The 23,653-nt window shown below is 45.1% G+C and overlaps 1 protein-coding gene across 2 annotated transcripts; it reads left to right on the forward strand.

Moving 5' to 3' along the window:
* The first annotated feature begins 1,699 nt into the window (after nt 1-1,699).
* Nucleotides 1,700-10,277, forward strand: LOC118792731 (bcl-2-modifying factor-like). 2 transcript variants are annotated; one of them, XM_036550639.1, is made up of 4 exons: nt 1,700-1,794; nt 4,735-4,929; nt 5,963-6,144; nt 10,123-10,277. In XM_036550639.1, exons 2-4 carry the CDS (start codon nt 4,758-4,760, stop codon nt 10,237-10,239), a joined length of 471 nt encoding a protein of 156 aa, XP_036406532.1. In that variant the 5' UTR covers nt 1,700-1,794; nt 4,735-4,757; the 3' UTR covers nt 10,240-10,277. The 2 variants fall into 2 exon arrangements, with proteins under 2 accessions (XP_036406532.1, XP_036406533.1); XM_036550640.1 differs by having other exon boundaries at nt 1,781-1,794; nt 4,739-4,929.
* The last annotated feature ends 13,376 nt before the right edge of the window (nt 10,278-23,653 follow it).

Here is a 23,653-nt window from a genome sequence, read left to right on the forward strand (position 1 = left end):
CAGCACCTTGCAAATATTGCACTGAAGTTTCTGTAATATAGCTTTTGTGCAGTACTACAGAAAATCTCAAAGACATAAAGCTATGCAGTTTTTGTGTGAGTATATGAACACAATGATTGGTGGTGGAATTGGCTGCGATGCAAAGGGCACAAGCTAAAATCTTGCCTAGGGTACCAGATTGGTCAGGGCCGGCTCTGCCTGTAGCTAAAATTTTTCACCTGTTCCCTCTCCGAATGGATGGGAATCTCCTTCAGGGCATGACTCGTATTCTTCTCGGCGGTTCTCTCAATGACTCAAGGGTGCTCACACCTATAATCATCCGGTCAATCAAAAGAGCCATTCATCACACATGGAGTAAAAACACCCATTTAGCTAAAAACCACAGGACCGTTTTCTCTTTCTCCATCAAAGAAAACTTCCCCCAACGCTAGCAGTGCGGCCGAAGCTAATTAACGTATTTTCATCATGTGAGCTGCGGTAATGTCTATATTTGCACAGCTTTGTAAGCTTTAAAACCCGAGCTGAAAGATTTTGTGTTTTTGCATGGAGGGGGGAGGAAGCTGCTGTCAAGGTCTCTGCCCCTCCTGGGTGCTTCTTAGCTTTGCTGATGTGGATGCAGAATTACTAAGATTGGACATAACGTTCTGTCTGTGCACCTCACACAGCGGCATTGCCGTTAGCCTTGGGAAAGAATGCAGCAAGCAAGAAAACTTACCCTCTGGTAATTACTCCAAACAACTAACAAAATAACTAGCGATATATGGGGAAACGTCAACAAAGTTTAAGCTACAGAAAAGCAGATAAGTAATACCGCGCTATCTGAAAGGAGGGTGCCTGGGGATCAAGAATGCCTTATTCACTTAAATCGTACATTTAAACTGTAGATTCGTTGAGCGCAATGGCCAGCTCGCACACATAGTGCGGGTGTTGCCAGAAAGGTTACTCATTGCTCTGTGCTCGCACTGACATCGGCAGCTCTGCTTGCTGTAAAGTCGACAACGCGCCGCGGCTGGTGGTTTTTCAGACTGGTCTAAATCAAAGATTGGAAGGGTGGGGGAAGGGAAGAGGAGGAGGAGGAGGAGGAGGAGGAGGAGGAGGAGGAGGAGGAGGAGGAGGAGGAGGAGAGGGGGGGGGGGGGGGGGGGGGGGAGGGGGGTCGCTTCTTGTAAGGTAGCACTTGTGTCCCGATGTTTACTGAATGCCCTCTTGGACCAGCTGCTCTTTCCTCTAGTCTAAAGTGGTTGAGAGTGATTACGGGGGACCCACATTTCAGTTCTAATACGTGAAACTGGACATATAAAAAATCTGAAGGTATACTGTAATTTAAACTGAATTTACAAGTGGGAACGCGGACTCAGGAAAATGAACTGGCAATAAGGACAGGAACGGCTGGCGACCCATGGTCATTAACTACACAAAACGCAGCTGTGGAATCTTGCCCATCAGTACCCATTCCTATATTGGGTTGGTATTATCTGTGACATCTAAAGTGGCTTTTTGTCAGTACAGTGGATAACAAACTCAATTTATGACTGACGAGCCGACGTTTGTTTGGGATTGTTTAAGGCAGATAGAATGATTGCGTTGCGCCTTTAAGAGGTATCGTATTTATGTCCACGGCGTGACGTTCTCTTTCTGGGCGGAACGAGAGAATGAAATCAGCTTGTTTCAAACTGGCACTCAGTGTGAAAGTTGTTTTGGGAAGATAAGACATACTTCCATCTAAGCAGAAAGCTGGCGGAGAACCTCGAGGCAAGAAACCACCAGTTAGCAACAACGGAGATCTTAGCTGGCGGTAGGTAGATCATCAATCTAGTTTGCTTGCTAGCCAACTAGTTACCAACTGTACTGATTAGTGTCAGTTAAATACAAGACAACAACTTACTTGCTAGTTTAAGAGCCTAGTTAACTTGCCAGTGAACTCGAAGCATATTTCTTGAAACAATCTTTGTGTGTGCCGGTATGACGCTAATAGGATAATAACAGTTTTCTTACAGTCTGGCTGGCTTTAGCGATCGGACTTTAGCTGGTCAGCTATTTAAATTCATGCTTAACATGCAAGTTAACTAGACTACGTTAATGATCGCTGGAAAGTACAGCAAGTTAGCTCTTGCTGAACATCGTGGTTAGCCATGCACCAGCAAACGTGAGTATATGCAGCACTAAACGGCGACACAACTGTGTTAGCATTCCGCACATTTAGTTTGCATTTTATCGTATTTAGCGAGTTAGCGGTTGTCCTGTCTTGTGGGCACGACTCATTGCCTTTAATTTGGCCAGAAGTGGGTGTTTATTGTGCGCTTTACTGACTAACACTTCAACCAAACATCACGCTGTTCATAGCCGTGGGCTGTATTTCTAATGCATTGGAAGGAAGCTGCAGGGTAATAACTTTCCTAGATACAACATGTAGTGTCATAGAATCGCTTTTCTGGATGAGTTAACGTTAGCTGTTTGTAAGTTTTCTCTTTATCGTTGAATCGGCGCAAACATCAGTGAAACCTGGCCACAAATGTCTCATTCCAACACGTTTCTGACAACCATCAACTAGCTTTGTACTTTCCGAAAGAAACCCTGTACTGCATTTTGTGCAGTTAATTTAGTTGCCGTTCATTTTTAGAATATGTTCTGTGGCAAAGCTGTACTTTGTAAGTAATATAGTAACGGGGATAACGCCAAACTCACATCGATTTGCTCTAGCGGTCTATCGCCTAGTTGAACACAACGCGAGCCATTCATAAAACGAGCCTTCTGCGTGGGAGAGCAAAAATGTTTTTCAGACCGTGTCAAGAACTGATTCATACCGTGAAATATGGATAGGTTGGAACTCATGCATTTTACGAATGTTATATAGTGATTGAAAAAGTACGTTGAAGGTTTAAATGTGGAAAATTTTCTGTGGGTATCTCTGAAATTTGCAGGGTTTTGATCGTGGATTTACAACAATATTTCTGTGGGCAAGCAACAAAGAGAAGCGTCAAAGATGCAGTTAACGGCGCGTTCATCAAACAAGTCGTAAAATCTTGCTGCCGGCAATGTGGCGTAGAGATAAGGGAATTTGGCTTGTAACCAGAGGGATGCAGGTTTGATTCCCCTCAGCAATGTAGCTGAATTGCTTCAATAAGTAAGTAAGTAAATAAATAAATATGCAGATGTAGCCTTTAAATGGACAGTGTGCAAATGAAAACTAAAGAAGTCGCCCAGGACCAAGCAAACCATCTTGAGTGTAACACTTGTATATTCAATGTTGCCAGCATTTGTAGAGCTTGGCACTGATGATTATTGAGATAAATGGTTTATGTATTGAGGGAGTGAGGGAGCTGATCCATAGCATTCTTCACAGCGCTGTCTTGAGAGGACGTCGAGTTGTCATGCATTTACCCATGCACACACGTGCACACGCACACATACGCAGCCTGCAGCCTTGAGATGACTGGGAGCTTGGACACAGCCCTGTGCTGAATGGGAGACGAGGCACCTAGATGTGCATCTGCTTGGCCATGAATGAGTCAGAGAGGCACGGCTTGCGTGCTGAGGGTGGAGAAATGCGTTCGCTGAGATTGGAGGCACGAGCCAGCCTGCCGAGTCACCACTGGAAACCCCCTGCTGCTTCGTTTCTGTGAGAAAGAACAACACAGGGAAAGTGTTTTGTTAGACACTCCAGGCATGTGTGCTTGGTGCACCCAACGTTTCCTTGTGTTAAACACTTAAATACCTACCAACTTTTACAAGACATATAATGGAATTACCATGACCCTGAAGCAAATAAAAATTGTAAAGGTAAACTACTTGCCATTTTGAAGTGCAGAAGTACGTAATGACTTCTGTTGTGTTTTGGCACAGTAAAGTTCTGTTTTTTTTTTTTTGCACCAGACAGTGGTTCTGTTGATTGCTACTGCATCAGCCTCTGTAGACAGGGGCGTGTGTAAAGGCGCGTCTGATGCCTCTCAGTTTCCGCTCATCTGACCAGGCGGGTGTATCGAAGGGCGCCAGAGCGAGACGTCCTGCGTGACGGCTTTCGGAGGAAAGAGCTTCGCGCGCGGCGGTGGTGGAAGCGCCCGTGGGCAGAGCAGGAAGCGCCTGATGCCCTCCTGTCAGCAGCATGACCTCATCTTTTTTTTTCCGTTGGCAGCTGCGTGGGTGGGTTTGCCACCAGGGGGCAGCACTGCTGACGTGGCCGTGGCGTTTGTCTTTGCAGGTTGTGGTGCTGCTTATCCGCTAGCATCATGCAAATGTTTTGATACGGTGCGCCGGGAAGAGGAGAGTTTTCCAAGAGGCTGATACTACAATACTGAGGACGACAACAGCATGACGTTGACTCCCCCCGTGCGCTCTCTGCTCTTGCGATTTGCATGCCAAACTGCGTACTCTTGGTGGCCTGACCTTTTGAAGCTTCTTGTTTGTGTTTCGTCTGTCTGTGGCTGTTAGCCAGGTGGGACACGATGGCACCTGGTTCTCCCTCCGGGCCTTGTGAGCCCAGACAGACAGCGGTCCGTTTAGAGACTGTTTTCACATAGGGGTCTCTGCACGGTTGAAGGAAAAGCCTTTTGAGGCCGATGCTCTGAGATGTCCTAATGATAATTACAATAGCTCACACACCTAAGATGGAGTGGTTTCTAGACATGCAAATTCCTGGATGGCCAGTGTTAGAATGTACATGTACACTTCCATTTACAGGACAGACATACAGACACACACTCAGATTCACGTTGACTCCTCCCGTCTCTTGCTCCAGGCAGACTATCGCTGAGGCCTTCGATGGATGATGAGGAGGACGAGGTGTTCCGGCCAATCTCACGTTGTTGGGGGGCCCCCTTCGGTGAGATCAAGTACGAGGACAGGGGCACGCAGACTCCGAGTCCTGCCCTGAGAGCCGGGGGAGGCATGCTGCCCTACGGCGTGGCCAGGGAGCCGCGGAGACTGTTCTATGGTAAGGAGTGAGGAGCTGTCGACACTGGGACTGTCCGCAGTGAGAGGCCATCTCCTGCTGGTTGCTTCTGACTCGCTTTAGTACTGCTCATAATCCCTCACTGTGTGGTCGGAACACCCTTGTTTGAAGAGAGTCAGCCTGCGGGTGGGTCAGGACAGGACAGGCACACAGTAAGCAGTCTGCAGATAGCATTAGCGCTGTCACTGCATCGTGCTGCAGGCTGAGGTCGCACACACACACGCACACACAGCCTCACGCTCACTATACGTGCACGAACACACACAAAACCTCACTCTCACTGCACTCCCTCTTTCAGGCACACAGCCTCACTCTCACTGCACTCTCTCAAACACATGCACACACATAGCCTCACTTTTACTGCACTCTCAACCACACACACACGGCTGCACTCACTATACACTCTCTCTCTCATACACACATGCACACGCACACAAAATCTCACTCTCGCTGTACTCACGCACACACACAGTCTCCTGTTCTTGGTTTCCTGAATGGGCTTGCTGAATATTGCATTAAGACTGATGGAGTGGCTGCAGCACAGAAGTGGCCAAAGGTTGCATGTCCGTTCAGGCTGTCTTCTCTTTGGTCACTTTGCTTAGGAAAATCAAGTCAGGCAGAACTGCTTGCGAGAGCGGACAGAGCCCCTTGTCTTGTGTCAAAAACACAACCCTTGCAGTAAACATGTTGTGTGCCTGTCTCATCCAGAGACGGAGACCTCTACATCTACATTGAGCGCATAGCAAGAGACCGAAGAAAATTTGCACCTCAGTTCAGTTATCAGAAGGGAGGGCATAGCTACCAAAGTTACTAGTGACAGTAAAAATTATGCAGTGCTGGGTTTATTATTACAGATTTTCCGTCTGAGGTTAATGGTGTTTCCAGTCTGATTTCTGCCATGACTCTGATGCCATAGGCAGATACCACTATGATCCCCAAGGCAGGAGGGCAGGAGAGTTAATTTTACAGGGGTCAGAGATCGGATTTTACTGAGTGAATGTAATCCCTGGTGCAGGTAACGCGGGATTCAGACTCCATTTCCCGGCACTGTTTGAGGCCCGGGCTTGGAACCGGGAACACGACCGGGGCGTGGAGGAGGAGCAGCAGGAGGGGCAGCCGGAACAGAGCTCCGAGGTTCGGATCGGCCGGAATCTCCAGCTGATCGGAGACCAGTTCCATCAGGAGCGCGTCCAGCTGGTAAGGGCCGCCAAACGGAGAAACGCGGTCAGACTGAGTCCAGAGCATCTATGGGCTGGCTGTGGGCAGGGCCTATGTGCATGATGTCTTAAAATGGGCAGGGTGTAGGAGGCAAAGAAAGGGGCACCTGCAAGAGCTGTCTGTGTGAGTGTATGTGCGGCTTATGTCCAGAGATTAACCATGTTTGATGCTGTATGTATGGGTATTATGGATCTGCCTGAGAGGGGCGGGGCTACATGGCCAAGCAGGCTGAAAAGGGTGGGATTATGTGAGTATGCAAATGAGGGGTGCTCTGGGGGAATAATTATCATAGGTGCCACATTCCATGTTCTGCTGCTGGATGTGGATGTGTATGTGTGTGTGTGTGTAGGGTGGGGTGACAGCTGGGTGGTGCAGGAAAGCCAATGTTCAGGTCAGTAGAGGGCCCCCCACTGCCAACCTGTACATCCCACCCATCTGTGGTTCCCTGTGAAAACAAACCAAGAGTACTGCCCTACCAGACAGCCAGAAATAGCCTTCCTGAAATACCCCTGTGAATCATTAAGCCAAATACCTGGCATTTTTTTTTATTTTTTGGAACCTTTGACAACACAGATGGCTGATAGGTTTTGCTGAGAGGACGTAGTTTTCTCCCAGAGTTCTTTCATTTACAGACAGGGTGGAATAAGGTTGGTATAGAGCACGGGCCATAGGGTGGAGTCACAGGACCTCACATTCCTGGACATGGAGGTGGAGGGATGGGATTCTGGAATGTATGTGTTGGACAGGTGACATCACAGAGCCTCCACACTAATGGGTGATTTTCATGTTTTTTAAACGGAAAAAAAACTTGTGAGCATAATCGGTAATGCTCTCCAAATCGTCTCCTGCTGGTTTCCACACGACTTTCTCCGTGTGACGCGTTCTCTCAGCTGGGACTTTTCTGTCACGTCGCTGCTCTCTGCCCGGATTTACCAGTGTGTCACCTTTTTTATGCGCTTAGTTCCTGGAAGATAAGCTAATCGGCCCTCTGAGGACAAGCGGCCTGCCTGGAAGGCTGAAGGGCTGTTGGCCGAGTGCCATGGCCAGGTCCCGTACCCTCCAGAGGAGAGGGGGTTGGAAGGGGGGGCGGAGCGGGGCTTCCAGCCCTCGCAGCTGATAAGACAGTGTCCACACTGGGAAAGCGGGAGGTTGACTGTTTTCTCCTGGCTGATCATCCCTAGTGCAGCTGCAGGGCTGTATCCACAGCAAGGGAAGAAGGAGTGCAGAAACGTGCTGGCTTTCTAAGAACGCTTTCACACTGAGCGTAAAAAGTGGTCTCAACCAGCCCGGTAACAAACCGGATCTGGACTCACCTGGACCTGGTTTTCTGGATTGCTCTCTCAGGATTCTGATTTGTTGAAGTCGATTAGGTAATGATCGCAAGCTGATTGCCACATCGGTCCATCCATTCAACCCAAGCCTGGGATTGATCGTCCAAGCTCACTTATCAATATCTTACACAGTTTGAGTGGTCTTGTCCTACTAAACTGATGACAGCCCTTTCATCCAACATGTCGGTCAACATGCGCAGTCAAGAGAGGAAAAAGAACATTTCCGTCCTCATGCTCTGCTGTGATATAGGCTGCCACTGATGCCACCGCACCATTCGTACTGTTTGTCAGCTGTTTCTACCGTTGTGAGGGAGATTTTACTGCCTTTTTATGAGTTGTGTTGTGATTGTCCTCATGACTGCAAAAATCTCCAGCTGAGTGTGCCAGATGAATGCACACAGCTTTTTTTTTTTTTTTTTTTTTTTTAAGAGGACTTAAACAAATCTGAAAGCTTGGCAACTCGGCCCCAACCCCACAAAAAGGCGGCTGTTGCAGGCGAATTTTGGTCCACTAGCCCTTTAGCTGGCTGTGAGCCTGCTCCCCGCACCAGCCAATCACGCGGCTCTGTCCGTCTCTTGCCATCCCGCTGGAAGGATGATGGCGATATTAACAGCACGGGCTCCTCTGTGGAGCAGGTGTCGCACCAGGCGTGGTCCCGAGAAAGCGCCGTTGGCGCACGTGACCATGGAGAGGAACAGAACAGGCACCCTGTGAAACCATCGCAGTTTGCCTGTCAGACAGCCTGATCTTCCTTCTATTAAAACACTTTCTCGCTTTTTTTTTTTTTACCCCTCCATCTCGTCTGCTCTCAGAGCTGTGAGTGTGATCTGTCTATTCAAATGCGGGGGCCTTGGGGGATGTTGGTTGAACGAGGTGCGATTAGCCAGTAAGCATGGGTTTTCTGTTGTGGAAGTCTGCACAGAGCTGTCGCGTGACACAGATAAGAGGCAGGCGAGAGTGACCACTCGCTGTGTCTGGGTAAACTCCACTCTGGGTGTAGAGCTGCAGCTAATTTTAACCCAGTGACTCGCTTTTGGCAGCCAGTAATGTGACTGCTACCCACGATGCCCTGCTGACCTGCCTGTCACTCAGCTCGGAGGCTCCCGTTCAAGACGTTCTTCCTCTTTTTCTCATGGTCACGAGAGGCGTCTTTGGCAGAGGCATGTGCTTGCTTTGGTTGAAGTGCGCAGGTGCAAAGGTCCCATCCCTGGCCACAGTAACGCCAATGCATGTTTGTCTAGTTGTGGAGGACACTGAAATTCAGTTTTAAGCCTGGATGGGAATGTTATTTCAGTCTAACTGTCATTTTAGTAGTACATTATCTTAAATGTAATGCATCACCATGAATTAAGCAGTCTTTTTCCTTAACAAAAAAATTGTTTGCTGCATACATGCCCTTACCCACAGCATTATGCATAGCTTTCATTGTACATGTTACACAACTGGATACTTACCAGAGCAATTTGGGGCAAATAGCTTGCTAAGGGTTACAAGAGCAGTGCCTCACCTGGGATTCAGACCTCTCCAACCTCCAGGTCATAAAATCTGTTCCTTGACTGCCAGGTCTTGCTCTTACTGGGAGTGTGCTATAGCCAAACGCCCCCCCCACCCCCAAATCATTTCCTCGACAGACACCATCATATCCACTCCATCTTTGTTTGAGGTCGTCTTGAGGGAAAAGAGGAGAGTAACACGTAATGGGGAGCTTACGTAAATAGCCAAGGGTGCGGATTAAAAAAATAAATGCCTTTAATAATAATAATAAACTGCATTACGGGCTATTACAGGAGGACTGTGTGCTGCATTGAACAGCTAGTGTCTGAGATAACAAAGGAAGCGGAGGAGAGGTGATGTGGCGCAGCTATTGGGGAATTAGGCTTAACCTGGAGGTTGCGAGTTCAATACCTAGCAGGGCTGCCTGTACCCTGGAGCTCTGTACTTTTACCTGTGCTTTCAAAGTAAGGCATTCAGCTGTGTACTTAGAAGCCGTGTAAAGGTATCATTCAAGGACATCTCATAAGCAAATAAACGATAATAACAAGAGACTCGTCTGCGGAGTGTGTGTCTGCGGCTCGAAGCCGGTAGGGTCTTACGCAATCCAGTGCAATTCCCGTCCCGCTCAGATGAAAGCCAGCAGGAATGAGGGGCTTAATAGAAATGAATTTAATGATGCAAACCGCTCGACGTCTGGGGTCTACGAGTGGGGAAAGAGCTCTGAAACCTCTTGAGGTCCTCTAATGACGAGCTGACCCACCCGCTGCTGTGCTCCGTCGCCATGGCGATCACACTGAGAACCTGTCCTCCGAAGGACGTCTTTTTTTCTTTGGTTTCCGACGAGCCAGAAGGGTTTACCGTTCCTCATATGGCAACGGATTCACGATCGGAAAAGCAACGGCACTTGCATCACGTTTAGTATTAAGGTACTTGGGAAATGTCCTCATGCACGACAACCTGCAAAAAGCAAATAGTAATTACAAGTAAAACTATATATAGCAATTCAAAGCACAAGACAAATGAGCAGAATGACGAGGTTTTGTGTTAAAGGTCCTTAATATTGTAAAGTGAGGCAGATAAAAAGTGGATGAAATTATGACTCCTCTTCCTCTGTCTGTTTTGTCTGTTTCAGTACCACAGAACCTACAGGAACCAGCACCCTGTGTGGTGGCGCATGGCAATGGCTTTTTACTCCTTCCTGTTTGAAAGACACGGAGTCCGTCACCAATGGGGAGGGGAGCTGAGGTGAAAGGACACGCCTCCTCAGCACAGGCCCCTCCCCCAGCCCCTCCCCCCACGAGGGACCGGTTAGGGGTTGGCACTGTGAGATTGCACACGGGTTTCAGATAAAAACAGAAGAGGCGGTCGCCGCGGGACGGAGACCAGATTTTATGTTTGTGATTTGTTTTTTTTTTCTCCTACAAAGAAGCCATGTTGAGATACTTTTTAAAAATATGTAAAAGTAATATTTTGTACAGTTGGCTATTTGTTTTTTTGTTACTGTTTTTTTTTGCATCTCGAATCGTGAACAACCTCCATTCTATGCTCAGATTGCCTTATTGCTGGAGTCACGGCAGAAAGACTTGAGGGAACGCAGAAGGTGGGGGAAAGCAAGGAGTGAGGGACGGAGTTCGGATGTGACGTCATAGAGAAGGGTCCCAGGAGTCCTTTAATAACAAATGCATTTCCAAAGAGGCAGTTGAACAAATGTGTTGTATCTTTCTAGATGCACCATACCCTTCAGGTATTTTTAAAAACCGTTCTTACTCATTTATAACATTCTGTGATCTGTACTGAGACACATACAGGTCAATTCTGTTTAAAAAAAGAAAAAAAAAAGAAACTAAAAATGCTTTTGGCTGTTGATGGAGAAGCTCTTTTTGCTTTACATATCTAGTTTGTAATCAGGCCTTGTGGAGATGGCCAATCAAAAGGGGGATGCTAGAGTTATAATACAGTCAGTCCATAGCTGTCTCAGTTACACACACGGTTGTCACCATGTCTATGTGAGGCTGATTTAACAAGGTTGGCCTTTCAGATGGCTGGTAAGTTTTGTCAATGAGCACTTGGCTACCATAATTGCACTAATTCTCACTGGCTGTGGACTGACTGTGTACTGTTTAAGCACAGGGCAACTCCACATTCATTTTACCTGCAGGATGCAGGGGAAAAAGCCCAGAACCTTAGTGATAAGTTGTCGTCACAATCACATTGCAGACGGGGTGCTCGGCTTGGCGATGGTGATGACAGTTTTTGAATGTGGCCAGCTGTTTCATCGTTCAGTGAAGGTTATTTATCTTTTGGGCGGACCAATTCGTTAGCTCACCAACGAGGAACCCTGCCTTCATTAATGGTTTTCCATTGCAACGTATCACCTTAGGCACTGACTGAAGGAGAATATTTCTTAATTATATAAGAAAATGCATGTTTTTGTGGATATCAATTGTGAAGTACGCCTGCCTTGTTTCTCCTTGGTTGTCCGCTGGGCTTTGACTGTTTTTCACCTCTTCGATAAACACCTGCACATTTCGAGCGTGTTTGCTGCCCCCGTTTCTGTGGGCCGCAGGTTTTTGCAAATGCAAAGCGGTGTGAAAGAATTTGTGTGAAAAATACTTCATCACCCACTCAGGACAACAGTGTGACATTTTCAGGGGACCTGAAAGGAGGATAGACCTCGCAAAGGAGCACTTAAGACACTGCTTTTTGACTTAAGGTTTTGTTTTTGCCAAGAGGTGAAGGTTCCCAAATGAAGAGAACACTTTAGGTTATGTTACAGAAACAATTAGGAAAGTGTAATCATTGGTGGGATTTGACGATGCGAGTATGTTTGAAGACACTGATGGTTGTTAATTTTTTTTTTTTTTTTTTTTGCACAGTGCACATACCTGGCCTGCCTCAGGTGTATGCAATACTGTTACTACCCTTAGTTTCGATTCAGTGGTGTATATTTATATAGAAAGCCAATGTATGGTAAACTTAAAATGCCAGATATCTTTGAATGTCTGATTGATTTTTTCCTGTGGCTGGATGGACACAGAGCTAGACTTTCAACCAGTTTATGAACACAGACACTAACCTGCAACTTTGGCAGAGGGATGACCTAAAAATTCATTTACGTTTGTCCCTCTCCTCTAAGGGACTTGGAGGGAAGTGAATCGACCCATCCAGACACGTACTGTGAAATCTTTTGGCCAGTTTTTCTGCCGCACTGACCTGTGAACACACCACACCACCTCAGGAAGCTTATCTTACAATATCATCTGTGAAATCGTAACTGGCTAGCTGTGTCTAGCAACATTATGCTGTTAGCAACACAACAAAGTGTAACTCGCAGTGTACATCTTTGATAACCGCTAGCTAGCCGGCCAACTACAATGTAATTTTTAGGTGACTAACTGAATTTTGATGATGACGGATATCTTAACATATTAAAGGAAATACAGCTGGATTTAACTTGGTAACAACAAATTATCAAAAAAAAATCTAACTGGTATTTCAACACTATTGTGTGTTCTAACGTATCTTCCAATTTTACATTTCACTCACATTTCACACTATGCCATACAAGACTAAGGCAGACAAAATACCAGACAGTAATAGTCCGGTCACTAACCAGATAATTTTCAAGGGGATGTTGTTGAGAATCTTTGTCCCAGTGAGAAAGCATGCAGTGCTGGGCTATTTTTATTGGCAACATGTACAACTGGCATGCTGCACCAATACAATAAAATCAGGCCATTGACCTTAAATTTGTTAAACTACCAATCTACAATGAGTCCGATGAGGCATAGGCTACTGCTAAAGTATACCATAGATTGTGCCAAAACTTTCCTGCAAATTCTGAATTCTGAGCCGGTCCAGGTAGCCAGCTGACTCTTGGGACTGAAACACTGTCTCCCTCTGTGTTCATCCAGTGTCAAGTGATAAGAACATACTAATTTTCCACCCAAACATTGTTTTTTATTTGTTTGTTTTTTTTATTCTAATTTATTCTAATTTATGGTGGGTGCATTTACTCAGTACTACCGTACACGTGCAATTTCCTAAACTTTGTAAACATTTTTTTTTTTTTTGTGTGATGTGATGTGGAGCTGGAGTCAACATTGTAGACTATGCTGGTTCAGCAAACCGAAGAACATCGGATGTATTCAGCTTTGTAATTTCCCATTTCATTTCTGTTTCGCGCACAGTTATGAGTTGAATCTGAATATGGGAGATGCTTTCGTAGAATTGTGGTGAAGGATTTTATCGAGAACTGGAACCTGGAATGAATGTAGCTGAAACCGCTGCCATTGTTGGGACAATCTTGACCCCTTACGCTCTCAGAACACAGTTTGTATTAGACTCCAAACATATCCCCCCCCCCCCCCCCCCCCCCCCAAAAAAAAAAATACTGTCAAAAATTCAGATTTAACAAGCACTGGAAAAGAAGTATATGTATGTGGTGTGCGTGCTCTACGTCTGGAGTTATTGTATATTCTTGGTTCTTAACTGCTGGATTGGAAAAACCTGCCAAGGTGTGCAGTATTATCAGAGGGTTTTGAAAGTCGCATGGGTGCTGATGAGGTAGTTCCATGTCAGAACTCTGTGAACTGCCGAGATCTCCATGGAGACAAACTTTTGCAATTCGCAAGCCATCAGTGTCTTGACTTAGAATCCAGTTTCTTTTATTCGGTTTCAGTTTCCGAAGTGGGGTTTTCTGTCATAGCTGTGTAGTGATGAAATGAAGAACGTATCAAGTTTTACAATGAAAAACAAAACAAAAACAATCAAAAAAAATCTTGCGGCCATCTTTCTTAAAATTTATTACATTTTTAAAATTTGTACAAAATCTGAACACTTTTGTAACGATGTCGTTTTTGGCCTTTAAATCATTTCTTATTGTGGCAGGTTTTTGTTGTTTTTGGGGCATTTTTATATGTAATGAAAGTTGAAGTGCAACTACCTGAGAAACCATACTTTTAAAGTTTAACTGTAAGTGCGACAAAGCTATGAAACCAGCTCATGTTTTTAAAACTTCAAAGCAAAAACCCCCTGTATGCTGTCTTTTATCTCATGCGCTGTGCATGGACTTGAGAGACCTATGAAAATGCCTTTATATCACTGTGTGGTGTCAGAGATATTGTAAGGATTACACACGCTCTGTATCCTTGGAAGTGAGACTGAGTGAAAGTGTGTGTGTTCTGTGAAACGCTGGCTGCGTTGTCTTTGGGATTGTCTGCATTTACCCTCTGTTCCTCTACCTGAAGTAGGGGATGGGTTGTTTTATAGTGCAATATGCTGTACATAAGAGCTTAACTCTATGGTTCTTTTCTTTTCTAAATTTTCATTGTTAAATTGGTACTTTTTTTTCATTAAACATTGAAATTATAGAAGAGGTCTGCGTTTCTGTTCATTTCTGTCCATGTTTGCAGTAAATACCTGTCCTCCAGCCACAAGGAAGGAACAGCTTCTGTGAGTTAAGACAAAGAGGTTTGTTAATGGTGTTGCAAATTTTGTCAGCGCTTGTGGATGGAGCAGCATTTGACAACAAAAGCTAATAATCAGGCGATTATGTGGGTATTTGCATTTTTATTTAACCTTCAATAAACCAGAATGGTCAGCGGAGAACTAATTTCTCTTACAGTGATGACCTGGGGAACCAAGGAGGGCGGGGCGACCAATCAGCTGTAGGGAGAGGGAGGGTGATTAGGAGGCCAGATATAGAGATTCATTTAGGAAATTTGCCTGGGACACTGGGGTTAACATCCTCACTCTTTTGATAAGATCTTTGATGACCACAGTAAATCAGGACCTTGGTTTAACATGTCAACAAAACTACATATGATGAGAAAGCCTGAATAGCAAGAAGTAATTATTACATTATTTTCAATAAGTAGATGCTGTTATCCAGAGGGACTTTCATAGGTTATAATTTTACATGCTGGATATTTACTGAGGCAAGTCTGGTTTAAGCAACTTGCCCAAGGGTACAGCAGCAGTACCCTAGCAGGGAATCAAACCAACAACTATTTGGTTAAGAGTCCTGCACCTTACCACTGTGCCACACTGCTACCCCTCCATAATGAACCTTCAAGACCATTGCACATTGAGTTAAGTGCTTGTTGAGTGTTCACTTGTACTCTTCTGGAGGTTGGTGGGGGAAACGCAGTAAACTATATAATATGCTTTCCTAAATTTCCCCCAGCAGAGTGAAAATCTGAGAAAATCATTGCATTGATTCTCAGAGGATAAACGCAACTAAACCCTCCTCATTTGCTTTTGATGAAGCCGTCTGGGAGTGAGAACTAGAAAAAACCCGCACGATCCTGACAACAGACCTCGTCCTCTGGCACGTGCGTTTCGTGTGGCACAGAGAAGGTGATTTTTCTTGTTTTCGCATACGCTTGAAGTCTGGTTTCCTTCTCCGCCTGTAATGAAACCAATGCTTAAAGAATGGAGGCCAAAGCCGGAGAGCTGGAAAATCCAGTCCATTTACTGCAGAAAGGATCCTTTATATAACAGTGTGTTTTTTTGTTTATTGCCTGAGGCAGTATCATATTACACAATGACATAATCTAAATGAGGGTTACACAAATATGCCACTGTTACAGACTCACTATTTGTTGAACAGCCAAGTCCGGAAAACGACATTAGTCTGTTGTGCTTCCCACCCTGCATAAATTCGATCAGATACGTTTATGTTCCACAAGTCATACAGGCAGTGAGAAAAATCACAATTGAAAAGATGACACGCACATGCAGTGAGCAGCTATCATAACAGAGAGCTTGCTGTTGATAGAAGATTACATGGAAAATGCCTATTCATGGTGATTGTCTGATGGCATGTTTTTTTTTTCATTTTGGGGGCGGGGTATTGTGATGAGACTAAACTTCTTGCTGCAGTTCACTTTTCCGCTGCACAAACGACACCTATATCTCAAAGGGCGGTGAGTTCAAAACAGGGTGATGTATATCTCCCGCTGTTAGACATCTTTATGCTGATTATCTTAGCTGTTAAACTCAGAGGTGTTTGGCATGTGGAGGTTGGTGATTTCTGATACCTGCTGGGAGAATTTTTAGACACTTGTTGTAAACCAAGAGTGTCAAATGTAGCAGTGTATGTCTGTGGGGGAAAATAAGCCCAACACATAGATCACAAATGGTCTAATCACAGTCTGAAGATTCTTCTGCTGTTGTGTCATTCAGAGTGAAAATATAGGATATAGAAATGGCCAAACAGGTGGGGGGGGGGGGGGGGGGGGGCAGAGGGCAATGAGGTGTGACACTTCTCCACTCCATTTGGTAGACCACGGAAAGGTGGCGAAAGTGACCCCGCTGTTGCACGCTCTTCGTGGCGTGTTTATTCTCTTCGAACGGAAAAAGCGATCCCCACGGTAACGTCACTGCTTGGCACGGGCATACAAAATGGTGACTGATTGAGTTATGCGAGTTATGATAGTGTAAACAGTCTCCTTGTTTTTGTTTTTTATGGTTCTCTTGTACTAGTCTGTAGACATTATGTTTGGGTTCAGTTCTGAATTGGAGCCAGACTGAACTGGATGATGTTCTGACCTTTAGCTGCAGGGGAGTGGGGGGTGGGTGGAGCCAGGTCCTGCTAATGTTTGGTAGCTTGTAGGATGTTTTTGACCGCTGTAACCTTTACTCAAAACAAAGTTGAGGAAACATAAGGCTTAAAGAGTAACCTGAGGTTTACAGCCTCGTCTACAAGCCTTATAGTAAATATTGGCACCGCAGGAGCTTCCACTGTTGGCATGGAAACAGCAGTGACGCAAACGTAGCCGAGCGGCTGCTGCATGGATGGGAGGGGCTGAGCAGAGGCATGACACAGCTGACATCACCAATCAAAGAAGAGCACTGGCTGAGCTGGCCACGCTTCAGAATGCCTCCCTGACATCATCCGAAACCATTCATTCTGACCCTGTGTGGAGCTGTTTCTCCCCAGGGAGGGGACTGGGTGTGACTGGGTGTGGCAGGACAGGGCAAAGCAGGCAATGCGTTTGGGGGTACTGTTAACTCTGTAGTCTGTAAGTTTATTTCAACTGAGTCTGTAAATTGAAATAAACTTCATACAGTATAATGCACTTAGCATTTGCTGCACAATTTGAAGCAGCTGCACTTTCACTACACATGTACACATGGTGAGAGAGAGTGGAAGAGAGAGTTATTATTCTAAAAAAGATAAGAAAGATATTATTCTAAATAACTGTACCCCCTTCTAACAACACTATCTTACATATCATAACAGCAACCACACTTCCACATCTGCCTTATTTAAGGGGAATCTCTCTATCCTGGCTTTTGTCCCAACCTATATCATGTGACACTTCAGCTTGTTATGTGAAACAAGAAGCTATCATCAGCCAGACTAAAAGGAACCTACTGAAGACACATAGGCCTGGGTTCGAGAATGGGCCTGTGTCAGCCATGTCACACTTCCACCCCTGACAGGTTGGGAAATGGGACAGAGGGCAAAATAAGGGAGCCGTTAAGGCCAAATGAAATTGGTTGAATTCTTTTTCCATACTGTTGGCTTCTTGGTGATGTGGTGTGGCTTTTGTAAAGTGAAGAGCAAAACAGATCTTCAAGCATTAACAGCACTAAAGCTCCCCTAGTGGACACCACGGTAATTGCAGTAACTTCATCATTTCATGTAGATCATCCATGAAAACCATCAGTAGGAACTGTACCGCAGAAATGAGTTTGCATAAACAATACAATTATATATCTACAGCTATGTCTACATATATATGTATATATACATACACACACGCACACATGCACACACACATATGTATGTGTGCGTGTGCATGTATGCATAAGTTTATGTTTAATATGTTTAATATGACATATAGTAATTCACTGTATGATTTCAAAGTGCTTAAAAATGAGATAAACAGGTAGCCATAATACTATCAATGGATTTCTAGCAGCATAAACAGGAATGTAAAAATAGGTTGTGACCAGAAAAAAAAGCTTTTCTGACACCCATCTCTGTGCAGACACAGATGTCGAGTGATTTGAGAGACAGCCAGTTAAAGAGGGGGGTGAGGCCTAGGAGAAACAAAGCACAGGCCAGTTCAGCGGGTGCACTTTACTGCAACAGCCGGCATGCTGCCAGAGAAGGGAGGCAGAGTCTCTTGCCGCAACAACAAAAGCTCTGGGATGGGCGTGTATGCGTGTGCGTGCGCATGTGTGCGTGTGTGTGTATGAGTGTGAGATGTATTTACAATGAAAGACTCCTCGAGGGATATTTGTAGAGGTTTGGCAGAAAACCAAAGTTCTTCCATATCACCCCTGCTTGAGTCAGAGTTTCTCGCCACAACAACAAAAGCTCTGAGATGGGTGTGTGTGTGCGTGTGTGAGATGTATTTACAGTTAAAGACTGTTCCTGGGATATTTGTTGAGGTTTGGTTTCATGGCAGAAAGCAAAGTTCTTTCTGATCTCCACTGCCTGCCCACCCTGACCCTCCCACTCCAAACCCCAGTGATTTAGCATGCGGCCAGAGCTCATCTGAAATTTCCAAAGCTGAGCAGCTGGAAGAAAACTTTGATGGTAGTAAACACAACAGCTGAACCTCTGCACAGACAAACATTTACTGTAATGGGGGCCTCCGCCCCCCTCCCACACCCACACCACTCACCTACCACTCCAGCCTGCCTCGCTACTGCCCCACCACTCTCAACCACCCCCACTACTCAGCTACTTCTCCTAAACCTCTCTGCCCCCCACCGCTCCGAACCACCCCCCCAACCTTACAAACAGCCCCCTCCCACCACCCATCTCCAACTCACCAACGACTCCCACCCCACTAGACCCACCGATCACCAACCCCTGCCACTGGACTGAATAGGCTGTGTGAGCCCTGTGTAAAGCCCTGTGGGGTAGCGGGTAGCAGGTAGCTGAGCAGTTACAGCGGTAACGTCACTCCCTGAGACTGGATTAGCTAGTGCTGTTCCCAATAGGCTAGGGGCAAATTGCCTTTAGCTCAACTGGTTACAACGCTGGCTGTAAGGGTTTGGCAGTGAGCAGTGAGGACCCTGGTTCGAAACCCACTTGCTCGCTGACACACATAACATCTAGTAAAAAAGACACAAAGCAGTATACACCTGTTACATTAGTGCTGTCACCTGGATCACTGGCTAAAGCTCAGCTTGGCCACCAGAGATTGCTGCTGTGAGGAAAAGTAGGGTGGTGTGTGTAGCAGAGCTGAAGTGAGTAGCTCATGTGAGCTCTGTGTAAAGCCAGCAGGGTAGTGGGTAGCAGGTAGCACAGCAGCTTCAGCGATTATGTCACTTCCAGAGACTTGGTTAGCTAGCGTTGTTGCCGATACACTAGGGGAAAATTGCCTTTAGCTCAAATGGTAACGATGGTGGCCGTAAGAGCTGGGAGTGAGAAGTCAAGTTTGAAACTCGCTCGCTCGCTGACCCATGTCACATCTAGTAAAAAGACACAATGCAGACTACACCTGTTTCAGTCACTCAAGGCTGGAAATTCTCAGAAGTGAGTTTTCACTCACTTTGATTCATTTTACATTTACATTTATTCATTTAGCAGACACTTTTATCCAAAGCAACTTACATAGGTTACAGTTCTTTACAATGTTATCCATTTATACAGCTGGATATTTACTGAGGCAATTGTGGGTTAAGTACCTTGCCCAAAGGTACAACAGCAGTGTCCCAGCAGGGATTGAACCGACAACCTTTCAGTTACAAGTCCTGCTCCTTAACCACTATGCTACACTGCCGCCATTTTTATCCATGCTTGAGGGCTCTTATACATGTGACAGCATGCGCAAACACCAATGCTCCAGCTTGCTGTCACAGAGGTGACCCCATTGGGTGGCATGACAGATTTCTTGGAGCAGCCAGCTTTAAACTCAAATATGTCATTTTAGCCTATGGACTAAAGTTGCCACACATGAACAGTGTTTTTATGTCTATTATGGGAACGGCTGCGACACGGAGGTACATGAAGTTCACCTTTCCAAAAATGAGGCCACTGAGGAGAGCTCTGAGCAGCAGTTTAAAGTAGGGTAGAGACTTTTGCCGTGTAATAACAAACTAGCATAATGGATATTCATTAAATGGAACCTCACGGCTCCCTCTTCACATAATTTATGTGAGCCTGCCATGTTCTGTGGTGATTGTATCTTGTGCATTTATCTGTTGTATTCCTCGCTAAGCGTGCTCAGAGATCTCTGCTCAGGTCTGCACGACTACAGATTAGCCTTGGAGGACCTCTTGGAAAAGGAAAAAAATAAGGCTAAAAGCTTATATGACTTAATGCCTCATTTTCTGTCTAAGTTTGGATTTTGGTTTCACTTTTGAGTGCTTGGATGCATAGTGCATTCCTCCAGTTTAAAACATCCAGTCACAGCCCGTACTGATATCAATCACCATGTTTGTACAGGGAAACTACAGCTAGTGCAAATCTGCCTGATTGATAGAGCAACTTAATATTCTGGCTTTGGCTACCGTTCAACACTCTTCGGATTCCAATCCCCTGGGAAAGGTATGCAGTGAATGTTAGCAATTAAGAGAAGTGTCCTCATTCCAAAGTACAACGAGAGGCAAACAAGGGGGCAGAGGGAATGAACAGGCCAAGGAATCACTTTCATCTGGAAAAGGTTTGTGAGGTGTTCACACACAGTCACAGGACATAGTTAATGTACAGGATATTATGTACTATAGCACATAATGAATCATTTTATGCTTGTGGTTTGTGGCTTTTGGTTGAATGAGATATACTTAATTAGGCAGTCTCCCAGACAAAAGCCAGGTCAGATGGTGATCTCTGTTCAAGTACATTACATTATTGTCATTTAGCAGACAACCTTACCCAGATTGACTTACACAGGTTACAGTTTTATCCATTTATACATCTGAATAATTACTGAGCTAATTCTGGGTTAAGTACCTTACCCAAGGGTACAGCGGCAGTAGTCCAGCAGGGATTCAAACTGGCAACTTTTTGGTTACGAGCCCTGCTTGTAACCTTTGTTATGCCGCCACCTCACAATGTCATTTCACAATGTATTACTGCACACAGTGCTTTATGTGAGACTTTAAGAAAAAAAATTGTATACATCTTAGACACCACTCCCTCAGTTCTAACTCCTTTGTCCGTATTTCATGAAGTGGACTAATTCACAGATCTGTTCCTCATGGTATCTCACAGGCACACAATACACACATTATTTATATGTACTTATAAATATAAACTATATAAACTAGATGTAAAGATAAGAGAATGGCCCAGTCAAACTGTAAGGCAATTGTAGATCCTGGAATATATGGGACCAGAAGTCAAAAATGCCAGCTAATGTAGGCATCCACCTTTTACACAGAAATGTGTGCCTGAAAGGAATTGGGCAGCCAGGTCCATCTCTATCAGTACAAACTACCAAGTATCTGCTTTTAATGGGGCACATACTGTTGCTACCCTTGACCTAACGGGGCAGTATTTGGATGAATGTACCTGAATGAAGAAGCACGGTTGCTCCGTCTCAGTAATGGCTGGCAGTATAAATGCTGACGTGCGGCGGCTCCTGGCCCGGTCCCAATTCCATGCCTTTTATTGCTGCAGATACTCTGATTAACAGGGTGTGACTGGCGCTGGAGGGGCGCCGCGAGAGCTGTCTCAGATTAAAGATTAACAGGCCAGCGCTGCCTGTTCCCACTGTTCCCACTGCAGCGCTGTCCTAATCAACTCCTAACGTCTTTATCCCCGAGCTTCCCTGTGAGCAAGCCCGCGGAGGCCTTGCATTTCCAGGCTACCCTTTCACACCTCTCGCTGCTTGGCCCACCCGTGGCCCCGCCCCCCAGTGCTTCGGTGGATACATCTCTGACGACTTTCGCCTCCCACAAAGGGAACAGCAGATAGCTGTCATGCGGTCTCAAATGCGTATGAAACGTTCAGTCAAAAGGCCTGGTTTAATCTAATTAACTGAGCCAAGCTGGGCCGAAAATCAGCGCAGAGGGAGTCCCCTGGCTCCGGGGTGAGGGTAATTATACACAAGGCCAGCCATTATAGCGGGGGCCCCTATGAGAAAGGCCAGCCACAGCCCTAATCGCATAAGAGCTTGAAATACTAAATTCTGAAGTGGCGTGGAAGACGCATTTGTTGTAATTGATTTCAAATCCTTTGAAAAAAGCGTTCCTTCACTGCTAGGATTCACAATGCTCCTTCTGTTGAATCGACCCACTTGCAGCAACACAATTATGAATAAGTGTTCCCAATTAATAAGCAGTCTGTACATGACACCTCATTATGTGTGCCCGCAGAAATGAGTTAGTTTAGAAACTGACATTGCACTCATATTAAAGCAGTATGTGACCACAAGAGTCCTGCGATGCTGATGTAGAACCTTCCAAAACAAGGCACAAATACACTGAAACACTACTACAAACAAACAATTTATAGCAACACCCAGCCACTCCATCACCCTACCTCATGCACTTTCATTTGATAGGGTGAAATAGATTTAAATGACTTGCTATAAGCAAGCATAAGCTTAATGTTTAATATTAAAATCTGCTTGAGGCAGTAGTATCCTTGACAGTGCGAGTTTTATTTGGGTCATAAAGGAGTTGTAGCAGTTTGCCTTCTAGGGAGCCAGGTACAAGCCAGACATAAGCTGTAAACTTAGTATGTACAGGGTGATGTGTATTTAAGCTATGACTCTATATTAGCCTTGCAGTTGTCTCCAGATGCAATCATCTGCCAAATGAAAGACAATAATAAATGGCAAAATGGGAGACCTTGCTAAAGTTCACATCAGAAAATGTTCTGTTTTCACACTGAGATGTAGCCATTGAGCAGATGCTCTTATGCTGCATTCAATAAGGTAGTTGAACAGTAGAACTGTAGATACAAAAAAAATAAAAGCAGAAATTGAAATTGAAACAGCGTCCTTGTGTAACAATCAATATTCAGCTGAGGTCAAGTGCCACAGTAAAGGGGATGACATAAAATGAGCCAAGCTTGTGCAAAAGAGCACCAGCGATGAATAACCTCTGCTGTTTATATATATATATCATTATATTACAGTTGCTTAGCAGACACTCTTAGCCAGAGAAAAATACAGCTACAATCACTACAAAATGTAATTACAACTACAACTAATACAATTTTTGCATGTTATCCATTTGCAAAGCTGGATATTTACGGTGACTTTTGAGGTTAAGTGCCCAAGGGTACAACAGCACTGCCTCACCAGGGAACCAAACTGGCAACCTCTGGGTTACAAGCCCTGTTCCATGCTGCTGTGACAGACTGCTGTCATAATGGTACAATAGCTTAAGGATTAGTGAAAGACACGGGTTAAGGATAGTAGTGTTAGAGGAGAGTCTGTGTACAGGAAGGTGGGATTTCAGTTTGTTCAAGAAAGCTAGATGACCTTGTTCTTCCTTGACATATTTAAACAGTTTGCAACTGAAGTGAAATGAACATAACTGAACACAGATATAATAACACACTTGCTGTTGCGGTTCAATCGTTCCGTAATGACTGCATTCTAAAGGCGGCTAAAATAAAGATAAATGTTCTTCATTGACTGACTGAATTGACTAAGTGATTGACGAAATGATTGACCTCTTAATTAAAGGACTTGCTGATTGAGTAAATTATTGACATGTCATTAGAGGACATCATTAGG

This window comes from Megalops cyprinoides, chromosome 17, assembly GCF_013368585.1.
Source record: "Megalops cyprinoides isolate fMegCyp1 chromosome 17, fMegCyp1.pri, whole genome shotgun sequence".
Taxonomy (NCBI): Eukaryota; Metazoa; Chordata; class Actinopteri; order Elopiformes; family Megalopidae; genus Megalops; species Megalops cyprinoides.